This window comes from Ovis aries, chromosome 22 (assembly GCF_016772045.2).
Source record: "Ovis aries strain OAR_USU_Benz2616 breed Rambouillet chromosome 22, ARS-UI_Ramb_v3.0, whole genome shotgun sequence".
Lineage (NCBI taxonomy): Eukaryota > Metazoa > Chordata > Mammalia > Artiodactyla > Bovidae > Ovis > Ovis aries.
In genome coordinates this window covers 41192563-41211372 of record NC_056075.1, presented here as the reverse complement: position 1 = coordinate 41211372, position 18810 = coordinate 41192563, and the positions used below count along the sequence as shown (strand labels likewise).

Here is an 18810-nt window from a genome sequence, read left to right as displayed (position 1 = left end):
CACTATGGTTTGACTGTGGGTAACTGAAACCGAGGAAAGCAAAACCGCAGTCGAGGGGGACCACTGTATATCCCCTCAATACTGTATTATTTCACAGTGAAAAGGAATGACGTGCCTATACTGCTGTAATGTGGGCAAACCTTGAAAACACCATGCTAAATGAAAGAAACCAGTCACAAAAGGTCACATATTGTCTGATTCCATAGAGAAAGAAAGCAGATTGGTATTGCTTAGGGCCAAGGAAATTGGGGGAAATGAGGAGTGGTCACTAATAGGTATGGGGTTTCTTTGTAGGATGCTAAAAATGCTCTAAAATTGACTGTTCTGATGATTGCACCTCTCCGTGACTACACTAAAAACCATTGCATACATTCTAAATGGGTGAATTGTATGGTGTGAAAGTTGTCTCCGTGAAAGTGTTAGTCACTCAGTCATGTCCAACTCTGCGACCCTGTGAACTATAGCCCTGCAGACTCCTCTGCCCATGGGATTCTCCAGGCAAGAATACTGGAGTGGGCAGCCATTCCCTTCTCCAAGGGATCTTCCTGACCCACTGATCGAACCCAGGTATCCCACACTGCAGGCAAATTCTTTACCATGTGAGCCACTAGGGAAAACCATCAATCCATACACCCTGAATGGGTGAATTGTCTGATATGAGAACTGTCTCCATAAAGTCAAAGTGTTCGTTGCTCAGTTGAGTCCGATTCTTTGCAACTCCGTAGACTGTAGCCCGCCAGGCTCCTCTGTCCATGGAACTCTCCAGGCAAGAATACTGGAGTGGGTTGTCATGCCCTTCTCCAGGGGAGCTTCCCAACCCAGGGATTGAACCCAGGTCTCCCATATTTGAAACTGTCATTACATAATCTTTAACAAATAAACTAAGTTTAGATTTGTTTTCTCAGTTTTCATTTTTATAAAAAATTATGAGTGAAATGACTGGCAACAATGTTTCTTATAAAATTTGAAAATGTGTAATTCTCCCTGATGGATTCCCAAATCGATTTTTGAGCCTCCCACCAAATGGGCTTGAAGACTTGGCTGACTGAGCTCAATTGATTTGTCTTAACTGCTGTGCATTCCTTTGCCTGGCCCTTTGCTGTCCCATACTAAAAAGCTTCCTCAAATTTCTCTTCCCACACACTCAACCATACTCAACCATTCCCCACATACTCAACCATAGCAATTTAAACCTCTTGTCACTTTAAAAAGTTCTAAATCATATTTGACTTCAAACTTCACAGAGTTGAATTTGGTTTCGCAATTGAATTCTGTCACGTATTTATTTGTTCAGATTTTCAAGTTCCATCATGTCAAAGTTTTGCCCATCTGTATTCAGTTTTGTTAATGTTGCCTAGTCTGCCATTTAGACCGCTATCTGTATGAAAATCTGTAAAGTATGTAACTTGTTTTCATGTTTATGTTGTCACGTTCATGCAATGCTGTAACAATAAATACTGAAGTTCAGAAAATAGACTGTCTTATCAGTTTCTGGAAAGCCTAGAAGTTATAAAGTCTCTTTAAGAATAATGAATGAGGTATATTCCCATAAGAAGTAAAAGTAGAGCTTTGATCTCTAGATTCTTTTCCTTTGAAAGCACCTGAGATGCACAATTCATCTCCTGTGAATAAAAAGTTGGGAGGAATTGAAGCAGTTCCCACCAGAGTTTTCCTTGAAGATTAAAACATCACAGAGTTGACAGCATGTTTGTATCACTCGCGATCAAACACTCATTTCAGAAAAGGGTTTGCAAAATTGCTTTTGGTTTTTATTTTATGGAATTAAATAGTGATGCGTTAGAGAAAGAAAAGATGGAAGAAGTTCTTGTTGGCAAACATTTTTTAAGACATCTCAAAACAAGATGGCAGTTTATCTTGGACTTCTCTGGTGGCTCAGACAGTAAAGCGTCTGTCTACGATGCGGGAGACCTGGGTTCGATCCCTGGGTCGGGAAGATCCCTTGGAGAAGGAAATGGCAGTCCACTCCAGTACTATTGCCTGGAAAATCCCATGGACAGAGGAGCCTGGTGGGCTGCAGTCCACGGGGTTGCAAAGAGTCGGACACAACTGAGCGACTAGATCATGGCAAATGGCCTTTAATCTCAGGGTGGTTTTGTTTTCTGTATCTTCAAGGTCCTCTTAAGAAGAGACCTGTTGTACTGTGTGGGTTTAGTTATATAGTCCTTTGTCTACAAACACTGATAACATCTGTCAGGCAGGCAACAAATATGATTCACAAGAGGGTTTCCTAAGGACTTGGGATGCATTTTTTTTTTTAACTTTAGTAAATAGACCAACTAATATTCAGTGTTTTAAGTATCTGGTAGAATTTTTCTTATTTAGGTATTAAATTTAGATTTTAATACAGTTATACACAATGTACTGAGAATCACAGTATGTTTTCTGCCTTTGTTGCAGATGTAACTAATGATTATAAAACTGCAGACCATTAAATCCAGAAAGCACTGTTTTGTATAATAATCGTCCGTGGTTTCTGGAGATAAAAGAGTACCAATTAAGAGGGTATTTGATCTGATTTCCTGGCCTTAATACAAGATGTGGCTACAATGTGACCCTCCCTCTCCCCCCCGCCCCCCATCTATATTTAAGTATTTAAATACAGCTCTTGGAATTGTTACACATTGATAACTTACTGAGGTAAAGCGGAGAGTGGTAGGAGAAAGGATTATATATGAGAGCTGACATCACTCTCTCTGTTTCTGTATTATTTGAGTTCCTAAAAAAGCATTGTTTTCATGAATTAAAAAGATACAAAATAAGAAATTAATGTGCATATATTGAATATTCTGTAATTTCATTGATGGCTAATTCCTAGAAAATGTCAAATTAGTTCAAGTTACTGAAATCAGTCAGTTCAGTCACTCAGTCGTGTCCAACTCTTTGCGACCCTGTCGACTGCAGCACACCAGGCTTCCCTGTCCTTCACCAGCTCCTGGAGCTTGCTCAAGTTACCTAAGTATCAGGCTTTAAAATGTTCATAATGTATCATTTCTTTGTTTCTCTTACTGTGTGTCTTGTTGATCTCTGTTTCAAAACTACTGGCAGTCTTAGGTTGATATTTTGGCACCGCTGGGTAGATAGAATTCCAAGTTTACATTCTAGATTTGAGTTGCAGTCTAAGTTGTTTTTTACATGGAGAAAGATACACTTTAGTGCTACTTTTTATGTGTAAGTTTTAGTGCCCTTTTTTACAAAGTGTGATGAGAAAATTAAAGAATTTGGGACAATTAAAACTAATTTGTATTTCAATAAATTTATTAAAAGTTTCAATTAAATCTCATTATTTCTGGTGAATCATTGATAGATCACCAGGAATATAGCATTTGGAATATTAAGCAACAATAACAGTAACCACAATGCCATGAACTTCCGAAGTATTTGAACACTGAGGTCAAATATATTTGCATCTCCAATGACTTGGATATATTAACATTGAAGGGAATTAGGATTTCAAAATTCATGATTACCACCTTTTGTGGTAATTATATAGGATGTTAAAAAGCCAACATCTAGTTAATACCTACTTTTTAAGTATCTTGAGCATTTGACTGCTTTAATCCAGAACAAAGGCCTTGAAAGTATTTGGAATAAAAAGAACTATTGAATTTGATTTCTATGCTGTAGGGCTCTCCAAAATGCTATAAATTAATTTAGAAGTCCCAATGGAGGTGAAAGAGGAGAGTGAAAAGCTAGCTTAAAACTCAGCATTCAGAAAACTAAGATCATGGTATCCAGTCCCATCACTTCATTTCATATAGATGGGGAAGCAATGGAAACAGTGACAGACTTAATTTTCTTGGGATCCAAAATCACTGCAGATGGTGACTATAGCCATGAAATTAAAAGACGCTTGCTCCTTGGAAAAAAAAGCTATGACCAACCTAGACAGCATATTACAAAGCAGAGATATTACTTTGCTGACAAAGGTGTGTCTCATCAAAGCTGTGGGTTTTCCAGTAGTCATGTATGGGTGTGAGAGCTGGACTGTAAGAAGGCTGAGCACTGAAGAATTGATGCTTTTGAACTCTGGTGTTGGAGAAGCCTCTTGAGAGGTCCTTGGACTGTAAGGAGATGAGTCAATCCTAAAGAAAAATCAACCCTGAATATTCATTGGATGGGCATCATGAAGCTGAAGCTCCAGTACTTTGGCCAACTGATGCAAAAAGCTGACTCACTGGAAAAGACCCTGATGCTGGGAAAGATTGAAGGCGAGAGGAGGAGACCACAGAGGATGAGATGGTTGGATGGCATCACCGACTCAATGGACATGAGTTTGGGCAAGCTCCAGGAGATGGTGAAGGACAGAGAAGCCTAGCATGCTTGTTGTCCATGGGGTTGCAAAGAGTCAGATACAACTGAGTGACTGAACACCAGCAATAAAGTTAAATTAGATATATGTTAAAAATAGATTCAGCAGCATCACAGAACTGTTTGGAATTCAGTGGTTAAAACTTGTATATCATAGTGTTTTCCCCAAAATTTTATACTCATATAATTTTAAAGCTTTTCCTGTAATCTTAGTAAATAGAAATGAAATATATTTTTGACAAATAAAACAACACAAAATTTCCTGTTCTCTAGGAGTATGCACTTTAAAATAGTTGATGTAAATTATACATAATGGTGGGTTTTTCCTAATCTTCTGTTTTCATGTTTATATGTCAGACTGGAAAAGGATAAAAATTAGAGCATAGCATTTCATTTTATATAAAATAAGATAATGGCATGTCAAACTTTTAAGTTCTTATTTGTTAGTGTGTTCCATTCATTTGAATCTTAAAAGATGTCTGTCTTAAGATATTTTAGGATAAGGGTTTAAACTGTTAAACATCATTCTACATAGTTAAATATAAACATGCTTTAAAATTCCATTTTAAAAATTCAAGGTTTTAGATTTAGAAGATTCTGTGCAGTTTTGTCAGTGTTCTTCTCGCCTTTGTTGTTCTTGCTTATCTCTATTAGTTTTCCATCTGTATTAGTTCTAAGCATACTTGGGGGCTTCCCTGGTGGCACTGGTGGTAAAGAGTCTGCCTGCCAGTGCTTGAGAGTCAAGAGACTTAAGGTTCGATCCCTGGGGTCGGGAAGATCCCCAGGAGGAGGGAATGGCAACCCACTCCAGTGTTCTTGCCCAGAAAATTCCCTGGGCAAAGGAGCCTGGCAGGCTTCAGTCCATGGGGCCACAAAAAGTCACAACTGAGCACATTAAGCATGTTTGAATCTGATCTTTCCTTGCAAGTAGCATCTATTGCTGCGTGATGGAGATTCCTGTATTGCAATCCATGTACTTTAAACTCTCTGAAATTGACAGCAGGAACCAGGTTCCCACCTTTTCCTTTGCTTATCATTTACCCTGCTAAAGGATGTGGCAACCTAGTAAATGTTAAATATTTAGTTGGTTTAACGTTTGTGGGTTTTCTGCTTCAGTTGGATATTTGTAAGAAAAAGCACATACTTTGACCGTAGTGTGTCCAACCAAGGTATACCACAGCCACTGATGTTGAAGCTGAAACTCCAGTAATTTGGTCACCTGATGCGAAGAGCTGACTCATTTGAAAAGACCCTGATGTTGGGAAAGATTGAGGGCAGGAGGAGAAGGGGATGACAGAGGATAAGATGGTTGAATGGCATCACCGACTCGATGGACATGGGTTTGGGAAGACTCTGGGAGTTGGTGATGGACAGGGAGGCCTGGTGTGTTGCGGTTCATGGAGTCGCAAAGAGTCGGACACAACTGAGCAACTGATCTGAACTGAACATTTAATTCAGGAGACTGGTGATAACAGACAGTGGTATTGCTGAGAGCCAAGCAAGGCACAGAGAGTTGATCCAGAGAATAGCAGTAGCAGGAAACCACTGCCACCCCTCGGCTGAAGAGAAAAGGGGCCCAGGACTCAGGGAGGGTGATAGTAGAAACTGGGGTGGTTCTAGGCAAAGGGAATAGTTAGAGATAAGTACTATTACAGGTTGACCTATGTTTGTCCAGATTTTTTCTATACTTCCCTGGTGGCTTAGAGTTAAAAGCCTCTGCCTGTGATGCAGGAGACCGGGGTTTGATCCCTGGGTTAGGAAGATCCCCTGGAGAAGGAAATGGCAACCCACTCCAGTACTTTTGCCTAGAAAATTCCATCGGCTACAATTCATGGGGTTGCAAAGAGTCAGACATGACTGAGCGACTTCACTTTGACTGTTAACAGGTTGACCTATGTTTGTCCAAATTTTTTTCTATGCATATACTAGGCTTTTCATAAAAAGAGTTGTTTATATTGAACTTATCTTTTTTTTTTTTTTTTTTTTTACATAGCTAGCTATCTTCTGTCTTTTCAGTAGCCATATAGTATTTTGCACTGTGGATGTGTGCTGACATGTTTGCCCAGTTCTCCACTGGTGGACATCCGTGTTGCTTCCAGTTTTTCAGTGTGATGGAGCATTGCTGTAAATATCCTTATATTGAGTTGACCAAAACACATACATAAAGCCTGGTGTGTGTGTGTTTTCTAGGAGAGTGGTTCTCAGTGTACCTTTCAGGCTTAAGAAAACACTGATGTGCAGGTTCATTCCAGTCAGTTTTCAGATCAAGATCTCTGAGGATAGGATTCATTTAAAAAAAAAAAAACTCTTTAGATGGTTCTTTAGTCAGCCATGGAATGATTCTGAGAACTGGTGTTGCTGAGTCAGTGATTTTATTTAAAAAAAAAAAACATATATTTTAAAGACAACTGTAACACTGTTTTCTGTATTAGGCTTAAGAGCAACTGCCAGTAATAGAACTCAAAATAATTTGTCTTAAATAAGATAGTTTAGTTCTGTTTTAATGTAAACTTCTAGACAGAGGCAGTCCAGGGCTGGAATGGCTGTTTTATTCCTCAAAGTTCTCAGGTACCTAGGTTCCTTCTAGCTTCTGTTTTTGCCAGACTGAGGGAAAGCTCTTAACCTCAAGCTCGAGATAGAGGTTAGAGCTCCTACCGTGCCATTCTTACTCCAAGAGGCAGAATGAAGGAAGGGCTGAAAAATTCAAGAGGCAAAGGCCTGGACCAGCTGTCCTACCAGACCTGTCTGCTTGTGTTTTATGGGCCAGAACTTAGTCACAAAACCACACCCAGCTGCAAGGGAGGCTGGGACACAGTCCACTCTGCTGAAAACCAGGAGTTCTTCTCTATGGAAGAAGAGGAAAACTGATAGTGGCCATCTCTGTGAAAGCTGTAAGCATCTGCCCACTTGCCCACAAGATGAGTGGCCATGGCTCCAACCTGACCAGCTCAAGTCAGCCCAAACTGCTGAGTCAGCAGAAGGCCGCACTGCAGTTACATGTTGACTTGAGAAGCAAAATAAGTTTAAATCAGATTCAGGAAAGGTGCTGGAAAGCTGCAAACTTCATTATGTATAATAAACTAATAAGAGATTGAAGGCCACTTTTTAAATTACATACGATTCCTTCTCTCTCCCTAATGTTTGGATGGCATCACAGACTCAATGAACATGAGTTTCAGCAAACTCCAGGAGATGGTGGAGGATGAGGAAGCCTGGCATGCTGCAGTCCGTGGGGTCGCAAAGAGTCGGACACAACTCCATGACTGAACAACAGCAACAACAAAAGCAAGGCATTTGTTATTTATTAACATACGCACGTTGATCTGAATAGTGCACACCCTCGTTTGAACGTGCCGCTCAGAGAGGACTTCTTAATACGTGATTTATATATGCTTCAGTATTCTTAAATTAGGACGTGAAAAGTGGTCTGGTAGGTGACTGTATTTAATCAGTAGTTTTTGTTCTTGCAGTGGACGAAGGTCGCAGCAAGGAACCTGACCGCCTGCAGGTGTTCTACAAGAAAGCCATAATGCCTTACGGTGTTTACAAGAAGCAGCAGAGAGACCCGAGCGAGGAGGCGGCCGTGCTGCAGTACGCGAGGCTGGTGGGGCAGGCGTGCTCTGAGCGGATGCTGCTGTTCCGAAACTGATGAGCCTGTTCGCCTCTCCTGCCCCCTGAGCCCCTGGGCGCTCCTGCGCTGCCCTGCCGACGTGTGCCACGGTGCGAGTTCATCACCTGGGGGAAACTCTCTACCCCTCCACAGATTAGACTTTCTAATTTTGATGGCTGTGTAGCTTTTCTAAAATATTTTGTGGCATATGTGTTTGTGAAAATCTCATGGTTAATGATAAAGATTTTAAAACTATGTTATGACATCGACTCATAATTGGGTTTTCTCATTTCAGAAGTCTGCTTCATGAACAAGAGATGATTAACTTCTCTTGTTAATATTTTGGGAGGTAAAATGTATAAGTGAACCTTAAGTAATTTAAATCACAGTTGTACTTTTTTGTTGTTCTGTTAGAGAAATTAAAACAGACTTTTTCTTCAGATCCACTTAAAACATCAGTTTCTGCTGGAAACACCTCAAGTGTGGGGAAGAAGGTTGGAATTCTGTTTGGTCGCTTAGAAAACGTCTTCTCAAGGGATCAGAACTGGGATGCTGTTCAGTGTTCAGTATCACTTTACTGCTGAATGCTACGTTACGTAGCTTCACAGAAGACTTGAGAAAAGGAAACAGTACAAACTTACAAAAAAGGATGTGTTAGCGTCGAGCGTCTGTTTACCCAGGACAGTCTCATTCATGTCTATTGTCTTGGCGCGATTGTTTTTCCTAGAATAATTATTTCTCGTGTTCCTTTTTACTCTGCAGAATACTCCATTTTAGACAATAAAATATGTGATTACCCTAGTTATATATTGTCCAAACTGGGGCAGTCTGCTTTATTTCTCAAAATCTAACAAGTAAGAGTTTTTTTTTTTTTTTAGAAAATTAGTGCCTCCTGCCTTGACCTAAGCCCCTTGAAGGATACATATACACTAGTTTTTATTTTCTTAGAACGCAGGACACAGGTCTTTGGTTATTGGTTAAAAATTCGTTTCTCTCTGACTGCTTTTATAGCTGTGCTGCACATCGCAGTTAGTGACATCGGATGCATTGTGAACTCTGTTCCAGGGCAGGAGGCAGAAGCATCCATTTCCTGCTCATTTGGCAGCCAGAGAGGAGATGCCACACGTAGTAATCTCAGCAGAGGTGGGCCCTGTGTCCCTCTGTCTTGTCTCTCTGGTCCTTCTCTCATTCACCAGTCTCTGTCCCCCACCTTAAAGGTGGTAGGCACTGTGCCGGGAGGCAGGGGAGGGAGCAGAGGGAGCAGAGGGAGCAGGCACGTCCCCTCATAGTTGAGCCGTGCTGGAGACAGTGATGGACGGATGGATGGAGGCGCTTACTCTCCTGTGCATCGTTGCAGCTGGCCACCATCTGCTGCCACCTGCCTGGCCACTGAGTCCTTTTCATTTCCTGTTTTGTCCATTTTCCCATTTTCTACTGATCTTTTTTAAAAAAAAACATTTTATTAAACTTAGTGGCTTGATTTTAAACTTCTCTCCTAAATGCACTGAATTGAGATATAAAATATTAGAAAATAATTCCAGCTAGCTAGACTAAAAAGAAGGATCCCAAGAGAATGATTTTTAAAATCAAATGTCTAGAAGTTCAAGATCCAAATAAATTGTATTTGTTCATTCACGTAGAGAGTGTGTGTGTGGGTAACACCTACCGAGGGCAGGTGCTTAGCTAACGGGGGACAGAGTAGTGAGGACATGGATTTTGCATACTTTTGAAGGAATTTTGTCCTTCAAAATAGTCTCCCAAGAGCATTTGATAGGCTCTTATTTAGAACTGCCTTCAGAATCTATAGAACATTCAAAAAAAATTTCCCTCTAAAGTGAAGTTAGCTTAATTTTTTCATTTATGAAAAGCATAGTTAAGCAAATAAACTTGAAGAAAAGCATACATAAGAAAGTAAGAGTGATCTGAAATCTTATCGAGTTGAAAGAAACTTGGAAATAGGACTTTAGAAGTATTTTAAGTAATTTCAGTATTAAAGTACATAGTTAAGTGCACACCTGGTGCCCCAGGCGTTGGAATGCCCAGGGTGATGTCATCAGCTGTGTTAAACTACTCTTATCATAGTGATTAGCCTGTAGGATGGAATTCATTAAGATCACAACTCAAGTACCAAATGAGGAGAGAGCTTGAATCTTCCTTTTTACCATGACTCAGACTTCTTCCTGCAGAATTCAGCCTACTCCCTAGGAACAGGGTGCTGCCGGGGTGGCCTTCTAGGTTGGCCCCAGTGAAGCTCCAGAGAGAGTGACTATGCTACTACTCAGTTGCTATCTTCTATTCTTGTGTTGGTTTTTTGAGTAGGTACCGTATCAATCCTAATGAACAAATTATCTTCAAAGGACAATTATTTGTTCCTTGGAGCCCACACTGAGTGAATGTTGATAGTGGGCTAGGAAAGTACAGTCAAGGAAAGTGACTTGACTCGGTCAGTTGACAGTCTAGCTGAGGAATCAGATTTTATGTTAATGGCTTATATCTAAAGAAGGACATGTGAGGACATTTCCGAGACAGTTTATATCCTCCCGAGGCTGGAAGCTTTGCAGCTGCAAGCTTCATGTTGTAATCCGTTTCTGGTTTCAGATTAAACTTAACACCCGCCTCCCTGTCTTGGGAACAAAAATGTAGCAAAGATTCTCCATGATACCATCTTTATTTAAATTTTTGTGAGACTTTTGTCTTATTTTTTTAAATGTATTCTGAGCACTTTTCTTTTATATTGTGAAAGATAGAGGGTATTATCAGATGAATATATTATTCATTTGATTAAAATTATTTAGATAAGAAATTATTACTGTTTATGTTTACTTTCAAACTGCTTATTCTAATTTTTATCCATTTTTCAAATATCGTTTGTATATGACTTCTTATGTATGGGAATTTATTATGTAAATGAACCTTTTCAGATTTCTGGACAGTCTATGGTTTGATTTTATAGGGTTTTTTTTTTTTTAGTAGGATAAAGATGAGAAAGATGATCAGTTACTTAAAATGTATCTATTGTTGCTTACTTTAAAGAAGGAAATAAATAGAAACAATTGGGAAATGTTTGAATTAGAAGTCACTCAAATGTGTGTTATTTTCCAAAAGAGAACCAGTGACTATAAAAGGCAAAACAAGTTTGATTGCATGTGACATTTTTTGCACTTGCATATGTGTTTTGAACAGTCCATTTGATAAAGCTTGAATAAAACTTCTATCTGCAATGGCTCTTGCTGGTCATTACTTAAAAGGCCTGTGTTTTCTTCATTCAGATTCTTAGATACATTTTACCTATAGCGAATATGTCGAAAACAGAGGTAAGACATTGACTGTATATGAATGATTGTGTTTAATTTTCAGTAATTAGAATTCCAGACCACTTGGTTTCCTAAATCAAATCATGATGGATTTCTCTCTCAGGAATAAATGAAAGTAGAGTGAATCTTGCTTTAAGCAAAAAGTCTGGATTTTCACAAGATAAATTAGTGAGTAGACGTTCTTTTATCCAAAAGAATTTGAAATAAGATTTAAGTAGCCAATTCAAGTATTAATTTCTCTTAAAAACTTCAGTTTTCAGAGGAATTTTCACAAATATGTCATAAAGCGAGGTGTGCTTTCATTGTTCATAAGAGTCCCCAGTATATTTATAGAATACATTTTAAGTCTTTTTACAGTAAAGGGGATCCTGGTAGGTTTATGATAAAATGAATCCTGTTTCCCAGGCAATTTAACTATTAAATTCCCACTAATGTTTTCTCTGGAATGAAAATCGCTTTATTGTTTTCTTATTTGAAATGGACAGTGTTCACCAGAAAACATGTAGACAATATAGAAAAATATACCAAAGAAAATAAAAATCACTCATAAGCCTATCACTGTTGGCTCCATCGTTCACATTTTGGTGTATGTCCTTTCATACTTTTTTCTACCTACATGTATGTATGTATTTTGTTTTATTTTGAAATAAAAGTGGAATTATGGCATGTATATTGTTTCATAATTTTTTCATCTATATTTTTGAACATCCTAATTTACTGTGAAAATGAAAATAGGAAGAATAATCATTTAAATGACTGCATAATATTCCACTGTGTCTGTACTGCTTTGAGAAAGGAAGTTTTAACACTTCAGCTCCTCATGGATGATGGGAGTTGTAATTGAATGACATGAATTACTTTTCTCAGTTCTTTGTAACACTTGGCAGCATGGTTCTTACTCCTCATTGCCTGATTGCCTTGACCTTCCCCTGGAGGATAGGAATTTTCTCTTTACTGGCAGGTTCAGAAAATGTGTAGCTTTTAAAGCTTAGTCCCCCTCCTCTGATTGTCCCTCAACTAAATATCTTCTGGAAGATCTACACTATTATTCTTACAGTCTGCATGCCTCTAAAAATTTCCAGTTATAAAATGGCTTGTTTAAAAGCTTAAAGTTATTTAAAGCCAGTTAAGGTTCTAATTCATTGATTCTTTGTAGAGCAGAGATCTTTAAAATGGGTACCTAGAAAGAGTGGAAACCATACTATTTTAATTTAGCTAAGTATTTTACTTTTTAAAAGTGCATTGGTTAAGATTTAATTCTAAGGGAGATAAAATTGCATTTTTCATTCCTGTGTTGTGCTTGGTCATCGCTCAGTCATGTCCAACTCTTTGTGACCCCGTGTGTAGCCCGCCAGGCTTCTCTGTCCAGGGGGATTCTCCAGACAAGATACTGGAGTGGGTTGCCATGCCCTTCTCCAGGAGATCTTCCCAACCCGGGGATCGAACCTAGTTCTTCCTCATTGCAGGCAGATTCTTTACCATCAGAGAATGTCTAGTTGGTGGTTAAATTCATGTCTTCAATCCAGTCCTAACTGATGCAATTAAACCAGGAATTAAAGTTGTTGAGTATTATTTGCATGCCAAACTTTTATTGTTTTAGACCTTCAAAATAGCTTGCAGGTTTGTATAGCTTGGTTTCTTCATTACATCTTTTCACCTGCAATATGAAGAAACGATTCCAAATAGAAATGTTTCTCTTTAAAAAAAACCTGGCAGAGCAAATCTTAATGTTACATGGCATTTGTGATTTTTAATAGTTAATTACCTGTCAATATGGCACTCAATATTTCAGCCACGTTGGGGGAAGAGAGATTCATCACTCATCTAGCATGCATAAAGCAGACTGTTTGCGACTAGCACAGATATCTTGTTTCTTTCATTGTTAGATTTTATTTTTTTGCATACTCAGTATGCAAAAAATTATTTTTAAACATTTATTAATTATTTATATGTTGCATGCTAGAGCAGTTATTCCAGAAAAGTATAAATGTTGGACTGCCAACTTCCGTAATTCAACACTGGGGTTTGGGATCATGCTTTCCCCTGAACCTTAATTTTTCATGCTTTTGTCAGTCTGTGCCAGGGTCTTAAAATCATTGAACACAGGTCTTTTTTTTTTTAATTAGCATTAAATTAGAACTCATGAATACTTCATGAAGTCCAATTCATCACTTTGTTAATTCAGTATTCAGTGAGTCTGAATAGCATCTCTCAACTAATGGAGCTTTTTGATCGTGAAACAAGAAAAACAGCATTTTAGGTTGGGGGATTCAGAGCTTAAGACTCAGCTCAGTTGTATGTGGACAGTTCTATGCAGTTTTCCAGCTGATTTTAAAATACAGAGAAATGATCAGTTTGTAATTTGGAAGCTGACCTTTATTAATGGTATTTTATTGACCATTCATTGTCTGATGTTATTTTATTGACTAATGCAAAGATTATGTGTGTGTGTGTGTGTGTGTGTGTGTGTGTGTGTGTATGTATGTATATACACAGAGTATCTGCTTAACTAAGGCTTGCTGGTAATAGTATGATTCTCAGTTTTCAAAGAATCAATTTGATAAAGGATTTGGATACTTAAGATTTGTAAAAGTCATTCGAGTGATAAAGCTGCTCTGTCCAATAATAGTCTAGTCACATGGTGTCTATTTAATTAATAAAAATTTCGTTCCTTAGCCTCACCAACCACATCTCAAATGCCCAGTAGCCACACGTGGCCCTGGCTCTCCTATTAGTTTCCTGGGGCGGCTGTAACAGGTCACCACAACCTGGCTATCTTAAAACAACAAGAATTTATTTTCTCACAATTTGGAGCATAGAAGTCCTGAATCAAGGTATCAGCAGGACCGTGCTCCCTCTGATGGATCCAGGTGAACCTTCCTGTGCCCATTCCGGCAGTCCTGTGTGTGCTCGGCTGGCAGTCGCGTCCCAGTTTCTGCCTTTGGGTTCACGTGGCCATCTTCCCTGCATGTGTGTTTTCTGATGTTATTTTATGTCTTCTCTACTCTGGGTCTTCTCATTTCTTAGAACGCCAGTCAGATTTAGGGTCCACCTCAATCCAGTAGGACCCCATCTTGTGTGTGTGTGTTAGTTGCTCAGTCGTGTCCAACTCTTTGCAACCCTGTGGGCTGTAGCCCCCCAGGCTCCTCTGTCCATGGGATTCTCCAGGCAAGAATACTGGAGTGGGTAGCCACTCCCTTCTCCAGGGCATCTTCCCAACCCAGGGGTTGAACCTGGGTCTCCTGCACTGCAGGCGGATTCTTTACTCTCTGAGCCACCAGGGAAGCCCTTAATATATCTGCAAAGATCCTAATTCCAAATAAGTTCGGGTCACTTTCACAGGCACCTGGAATGAGGACTGGAGGACACTTTTTGGGTGAGGGAGAGTCACAGTTCAGCCCACAGGAGCTGCCCTGTTGGGTAGTAAAATTACAGCCTACTTCTTCAATGAAGCAAGTTCCATTGAATGGTACTGCTGTAAGGTGATTTTTTTAAACTGTTATGATTTGATAGTTGTTTAAAGTGTCTGTATGGCAAAACACCATGAAATGACTACAATAAACCGTTTGGGGCAACTTATTTTGACACTTCCTAGTTTCACTTATTTCCACTGTGCAATCTATTCCATCTTTGACTAAAGCACATTTGTACATATGTATGAATTTGTGGTATCTCATTACCCTGGGGCTGTGTCAGTTTCCTAAGGTAACTACCATGTCATTATGATTTAAAGGTAAACTATGTACAGGGATTTCCTAAAGGAAATCAACCCTGAATGTTCACTGGAAGGACTGATGCTGAAGCTGAAGCCTCAATACTTTGGCTACCTGATGTGAAAAGTCAACTCATTGGAAAAGACCCTGATGCTGAGAAAGATTGAAGGCGGGAGGAGAAGGGGACAATAGAGGATGGCATGGTTGGATGGCATCATTGACTCAATGGACATGAGTTTGAGCAGACTCTGGGAAATGTTGAGAGACCGGGAAGCCTGGCACGCTACAGTCCTTGGGGGTCCCAAAGAGCCAGACACCACTGAACAACAATAATATACATAGAGAGTGTCTCTTTAAAGAACAATTTGAATGGGAGATTAATTTAGAAATATACAGAATTTCTGCTATTTTTTATTTCCATTTTTGCATCTTTCTAGTTTTGGTTGCATGTTAATTTTGATCAAATAGAAGAAACATAAACTTATCAGAATCTATAGTAATAAAATGATCTAAGTGCATCTCCCAAAAGCAGTCTACCAAAAAAAAAAAAGAAATGCAGTGACTGACAAAAGAGGGAAAAATAAATGCTCTTTTCATCTCTCATACTGTTTAATCTAGAGCTGGTGGTTACCTCACATGAGTAAGTGGACTCAGAAGGCAGATTAGATTGATTTATAGCTCTGCTTTTTAAAGAATTTTTTACTCCTTTATTATTGTATTTTTAAGGATAATTTAATTATCAGTTTTTCCCCCTAGTACAGCCTACTTCTAGCCAAAACTGTGTGTAAATGTTCTCAACCTGGAGACCTTACAGAATTTCACTCGAGGCATGTTACTTAGATACAGATAAGTTAATTTGGACTCACTTCACCAAAACTGTGAGCAGAGCTGGTGGGGAGGGAGGTCAGAGGAGCCTTCGAGATTGGTCAGTGGCCCCTGGAAGCTCCGCACAGTGTGAGTGGCGATTTCTACAGAAATGAGGAAATACTGTCTCTAGTCTCCCTGGTTTTCTGCCTATTCTTGAGATCCATCTTGTGACTCACTGAATACTATTCCATCCCCTAATTTATTAAGAGGCCAAAGAAACATCCAGGCATGGCCAATCTGCACCTACAACAGCTGGTGACTCATGCTCAAGGTGGTTAATATTTCTGCTAATGTCACCAAAGATTCTGATAGGAAAGGCTAGAAATAAAGAAACCAAGTCTAGGGAAGAAATCTGGAGAACAGTTTGAACTTATTGTACCAAGTCTCTATTAGCCTTTACTGCCTTCATTAAGGTACAGAAACTGTTACATGTCAGCCTCATCAGTGAGTGATGGTCGTGGGACTTGCTTATCTGCTGGTTGCTTATCTAGCCACTTCCACATCTGGATCATATGTGAAGAATCAAAGAGTAAGGAGAAAAAAAAACAGGCTTGCCTGTTAGCAGCTAAAATGGGCTCATGCTTTACTAATGGGGAAAGCCGCTCGGACCATGTGGCATAAGGAGAAGAAATTTGGGGTGTCACAGTGAAAGGATAGCGCTGTCTGGAAATGACAAGTGGGTGGAAGGGGCACTCGATGGTGCTGAAGGTGTAGCAGATATCCAGCACTGGGCCCATGGACAGGGCGTCCAGACACAGGGAAGGAAGATGGACCAGGGTGGGGAAGTGCTGATGTCAGGCCTAGAGCAACCTTCTGATCCTATTCCACTAGCAACTGGGTCATTTTAGAAGCCTTAATAGGTTAAAAAAAAAAAAAAAAACATGCAAGGGAACCTGGACTCTACAGGCAAGCAGTTTCAGGTTCCGGGATCACTTTAACTCATTGCGTGGCCTTGGGCAAAGCCCTGAGGTCAGCAGTGCTCACCTTCATCATCAGGCGGGAGCGCTGGGGCCACGGAGAAGACTGAGTGTGCTGCTCTGCTGTCCTGCCCATCGCACCTTGCCAAGGCAGATGTCACCAAAAAGAAAGGTCATAGAAATAAGATTTAAACAAATTTAAAAAAATTAAAAGAGTAAATCCTACTAATCCAAGGCAGAGAACCCTAAGCATCTCAACAGTCCCTGAGCACACACAGTTTCAGGCCAGTCATTGTTGACTTTGGTGATGGCAGTGCTGAGTTATCAAGGAAACAGTTAAAAGTCATTCATTATACTGTAATTTGGGCTTCCTGGTGGCTCAGAATCCACCTGCCAATGCAGGAGACACAGGTTTGAACCCTGGGTCAGAAAGATCCTCCTGGAGAAGGAAATGGCAACCCACTCCAGTATTCCTGCCTGGGAAGGCCCACGGACAGAGGAGCCTGGCAGGCTACAGCCCATGGGGTTGCGAAAGAGTCAGACACAACTTCACGCCTAAAACAACAACAACAGCATACTCTAATACAGGAAAATGTAAAATACATTTTAAGCATTTCCATTCAAAACTGTTTTAAAGCAATGAAAAGACTCTATTGCCGGACAAATTACAGTCATCTGCCAAATTCATGATATTGAGAACACGTCTTCAGGATGGTGGAATTAGAATGCACTTGCAACGTCTGCTCAAAAGATACTCTTAATGTTCAGAGGATAAAGGCTTCCTAATGGCTGCCTTTCTCCAATAGAATGTGGAGAAATAATTGTAAACAGTTATTCACAGGAACCCACGAAGAGAACCTCACTCCAGTGGGGCCGCTATTCAGGACTTCCTTGGTATAATGGGAGAATAAAGTGGGTTTTGAGGCCTGGGACAATTATGTGCACTTTTGTTTGTTCTGGTGGAGACAAAACTAAACAACAGGATATCTGGAAGGCCAGCAGCGTTGCGTGGTCTCCGCCGATCCCCTCTGCACAGCGGGCTGCCATATCCAGTTACAGCCTAACTGATAATGACCGGGGTTGTTTTCATCTCACCCCCACGGGCTCCTGCTTTTTCCCCCCTCCTCTGCATTATCCCTCTGCATGAAGGCAAATTTGGGAGGAGGCATTCCCTCTTCCGATCGGCTTATCAAGGAGCCACAGTGAGCCGACAAGCATCATCAACGAGGTCGGGAAAGCAAAAGCACATTTTTTTTGAGAGTGGAAAATGGTGATGTTGCATAGGACTGCAGCGTGCTGCCTGGGTGGGGGAAAGTGAGATGAGACCCAGAAATAGATTTGTTAGCTTTTACCACGACTCCCCCCGCAAAAAGTGTCTCTATGTTAATGGCCGTTTTCTCCAGCCTAATTAAAAGCGGCTTCTGTTGTGTGTGGGGCTGTGAACCCAACCCCTGGGCCAGCACAATTTGACACGGAGGCCAGCCGAGCTGTTTCCTGGGCTTTGTCAGAAGCCCTCTGCTCACAAGTCACGTTCCAGCAACTGCTGCGAGCGCCCCAGTGGAAGCGGGTCAGCATCTCAGTGGCCGAATCTCCCATCCCGTGAGGAGGTGAGAGAAGCACCTGCTCGCACTTAGCAGAGTTGATGCTGGCCGAGGCCCCACCTCGACTCGCCAGACTCAGGCAGAAAGTGAGCGGTGCTGGGGAAGGTCTGAAATGTCTGAATGTCTGGAACGTCTTTGTTCTTGTTTAGAGTACTGTTTGCACAGTTGATGCTGAACCTAAAGTGGAACAGTCTTTCCTCTTTCTGCCCTTGCCGTTAAGTTTTCCAAAAGCCACCAGGGGGCAGAAAGAAACTTCCTTGCCTTCCTCAGCCCCCACCCCACCCCCCGCTTTTTGATTATACGGGGAAAGGTGAGTTTTTTTCTTTTTATGGTCCATGAAGGCCAATGTTTTTTATATAAACTATGCTTCTCATGTCTTTAATTTTTTTCAGATCTGGGTTGTCTTTGGTAAAGAATCGGCCTGCAATGAAGAAGACACAAAGGCTCAGTTTTGATCCC

The 18810-nt window shown here is 40.4% G+C and overlaps 1 protein-coding gene across 12 annotated transcripts in view; it reads left to right on the top strand.

Moving 5' to 3' along the window:
• ATE1 (arginyltransferase 1) overlaps positions 1-11923 on the top strand; it is a 160920-nt gene extending 148997 nt beyond the window's left edge. For all 12 annotated transcript variants that reach the window (XM_060404530.1, XM_060404528.1, XM_060404534.1 and 9 more), the window contains one exon: positions 7800-11923. In XM_060404530.1, coding sequence (XP_060260513.1) covers positions 7800-7978 — 179 coding nt within the window. In that variant the 3' untranslated portion in view covers positions 7979-11923. The remainder of the gene's footprint in view (positions 1-7799) is intronic.
• The last annotated feature ends 6887 nt before the right edge of the window (positions 11924-18810 follow it).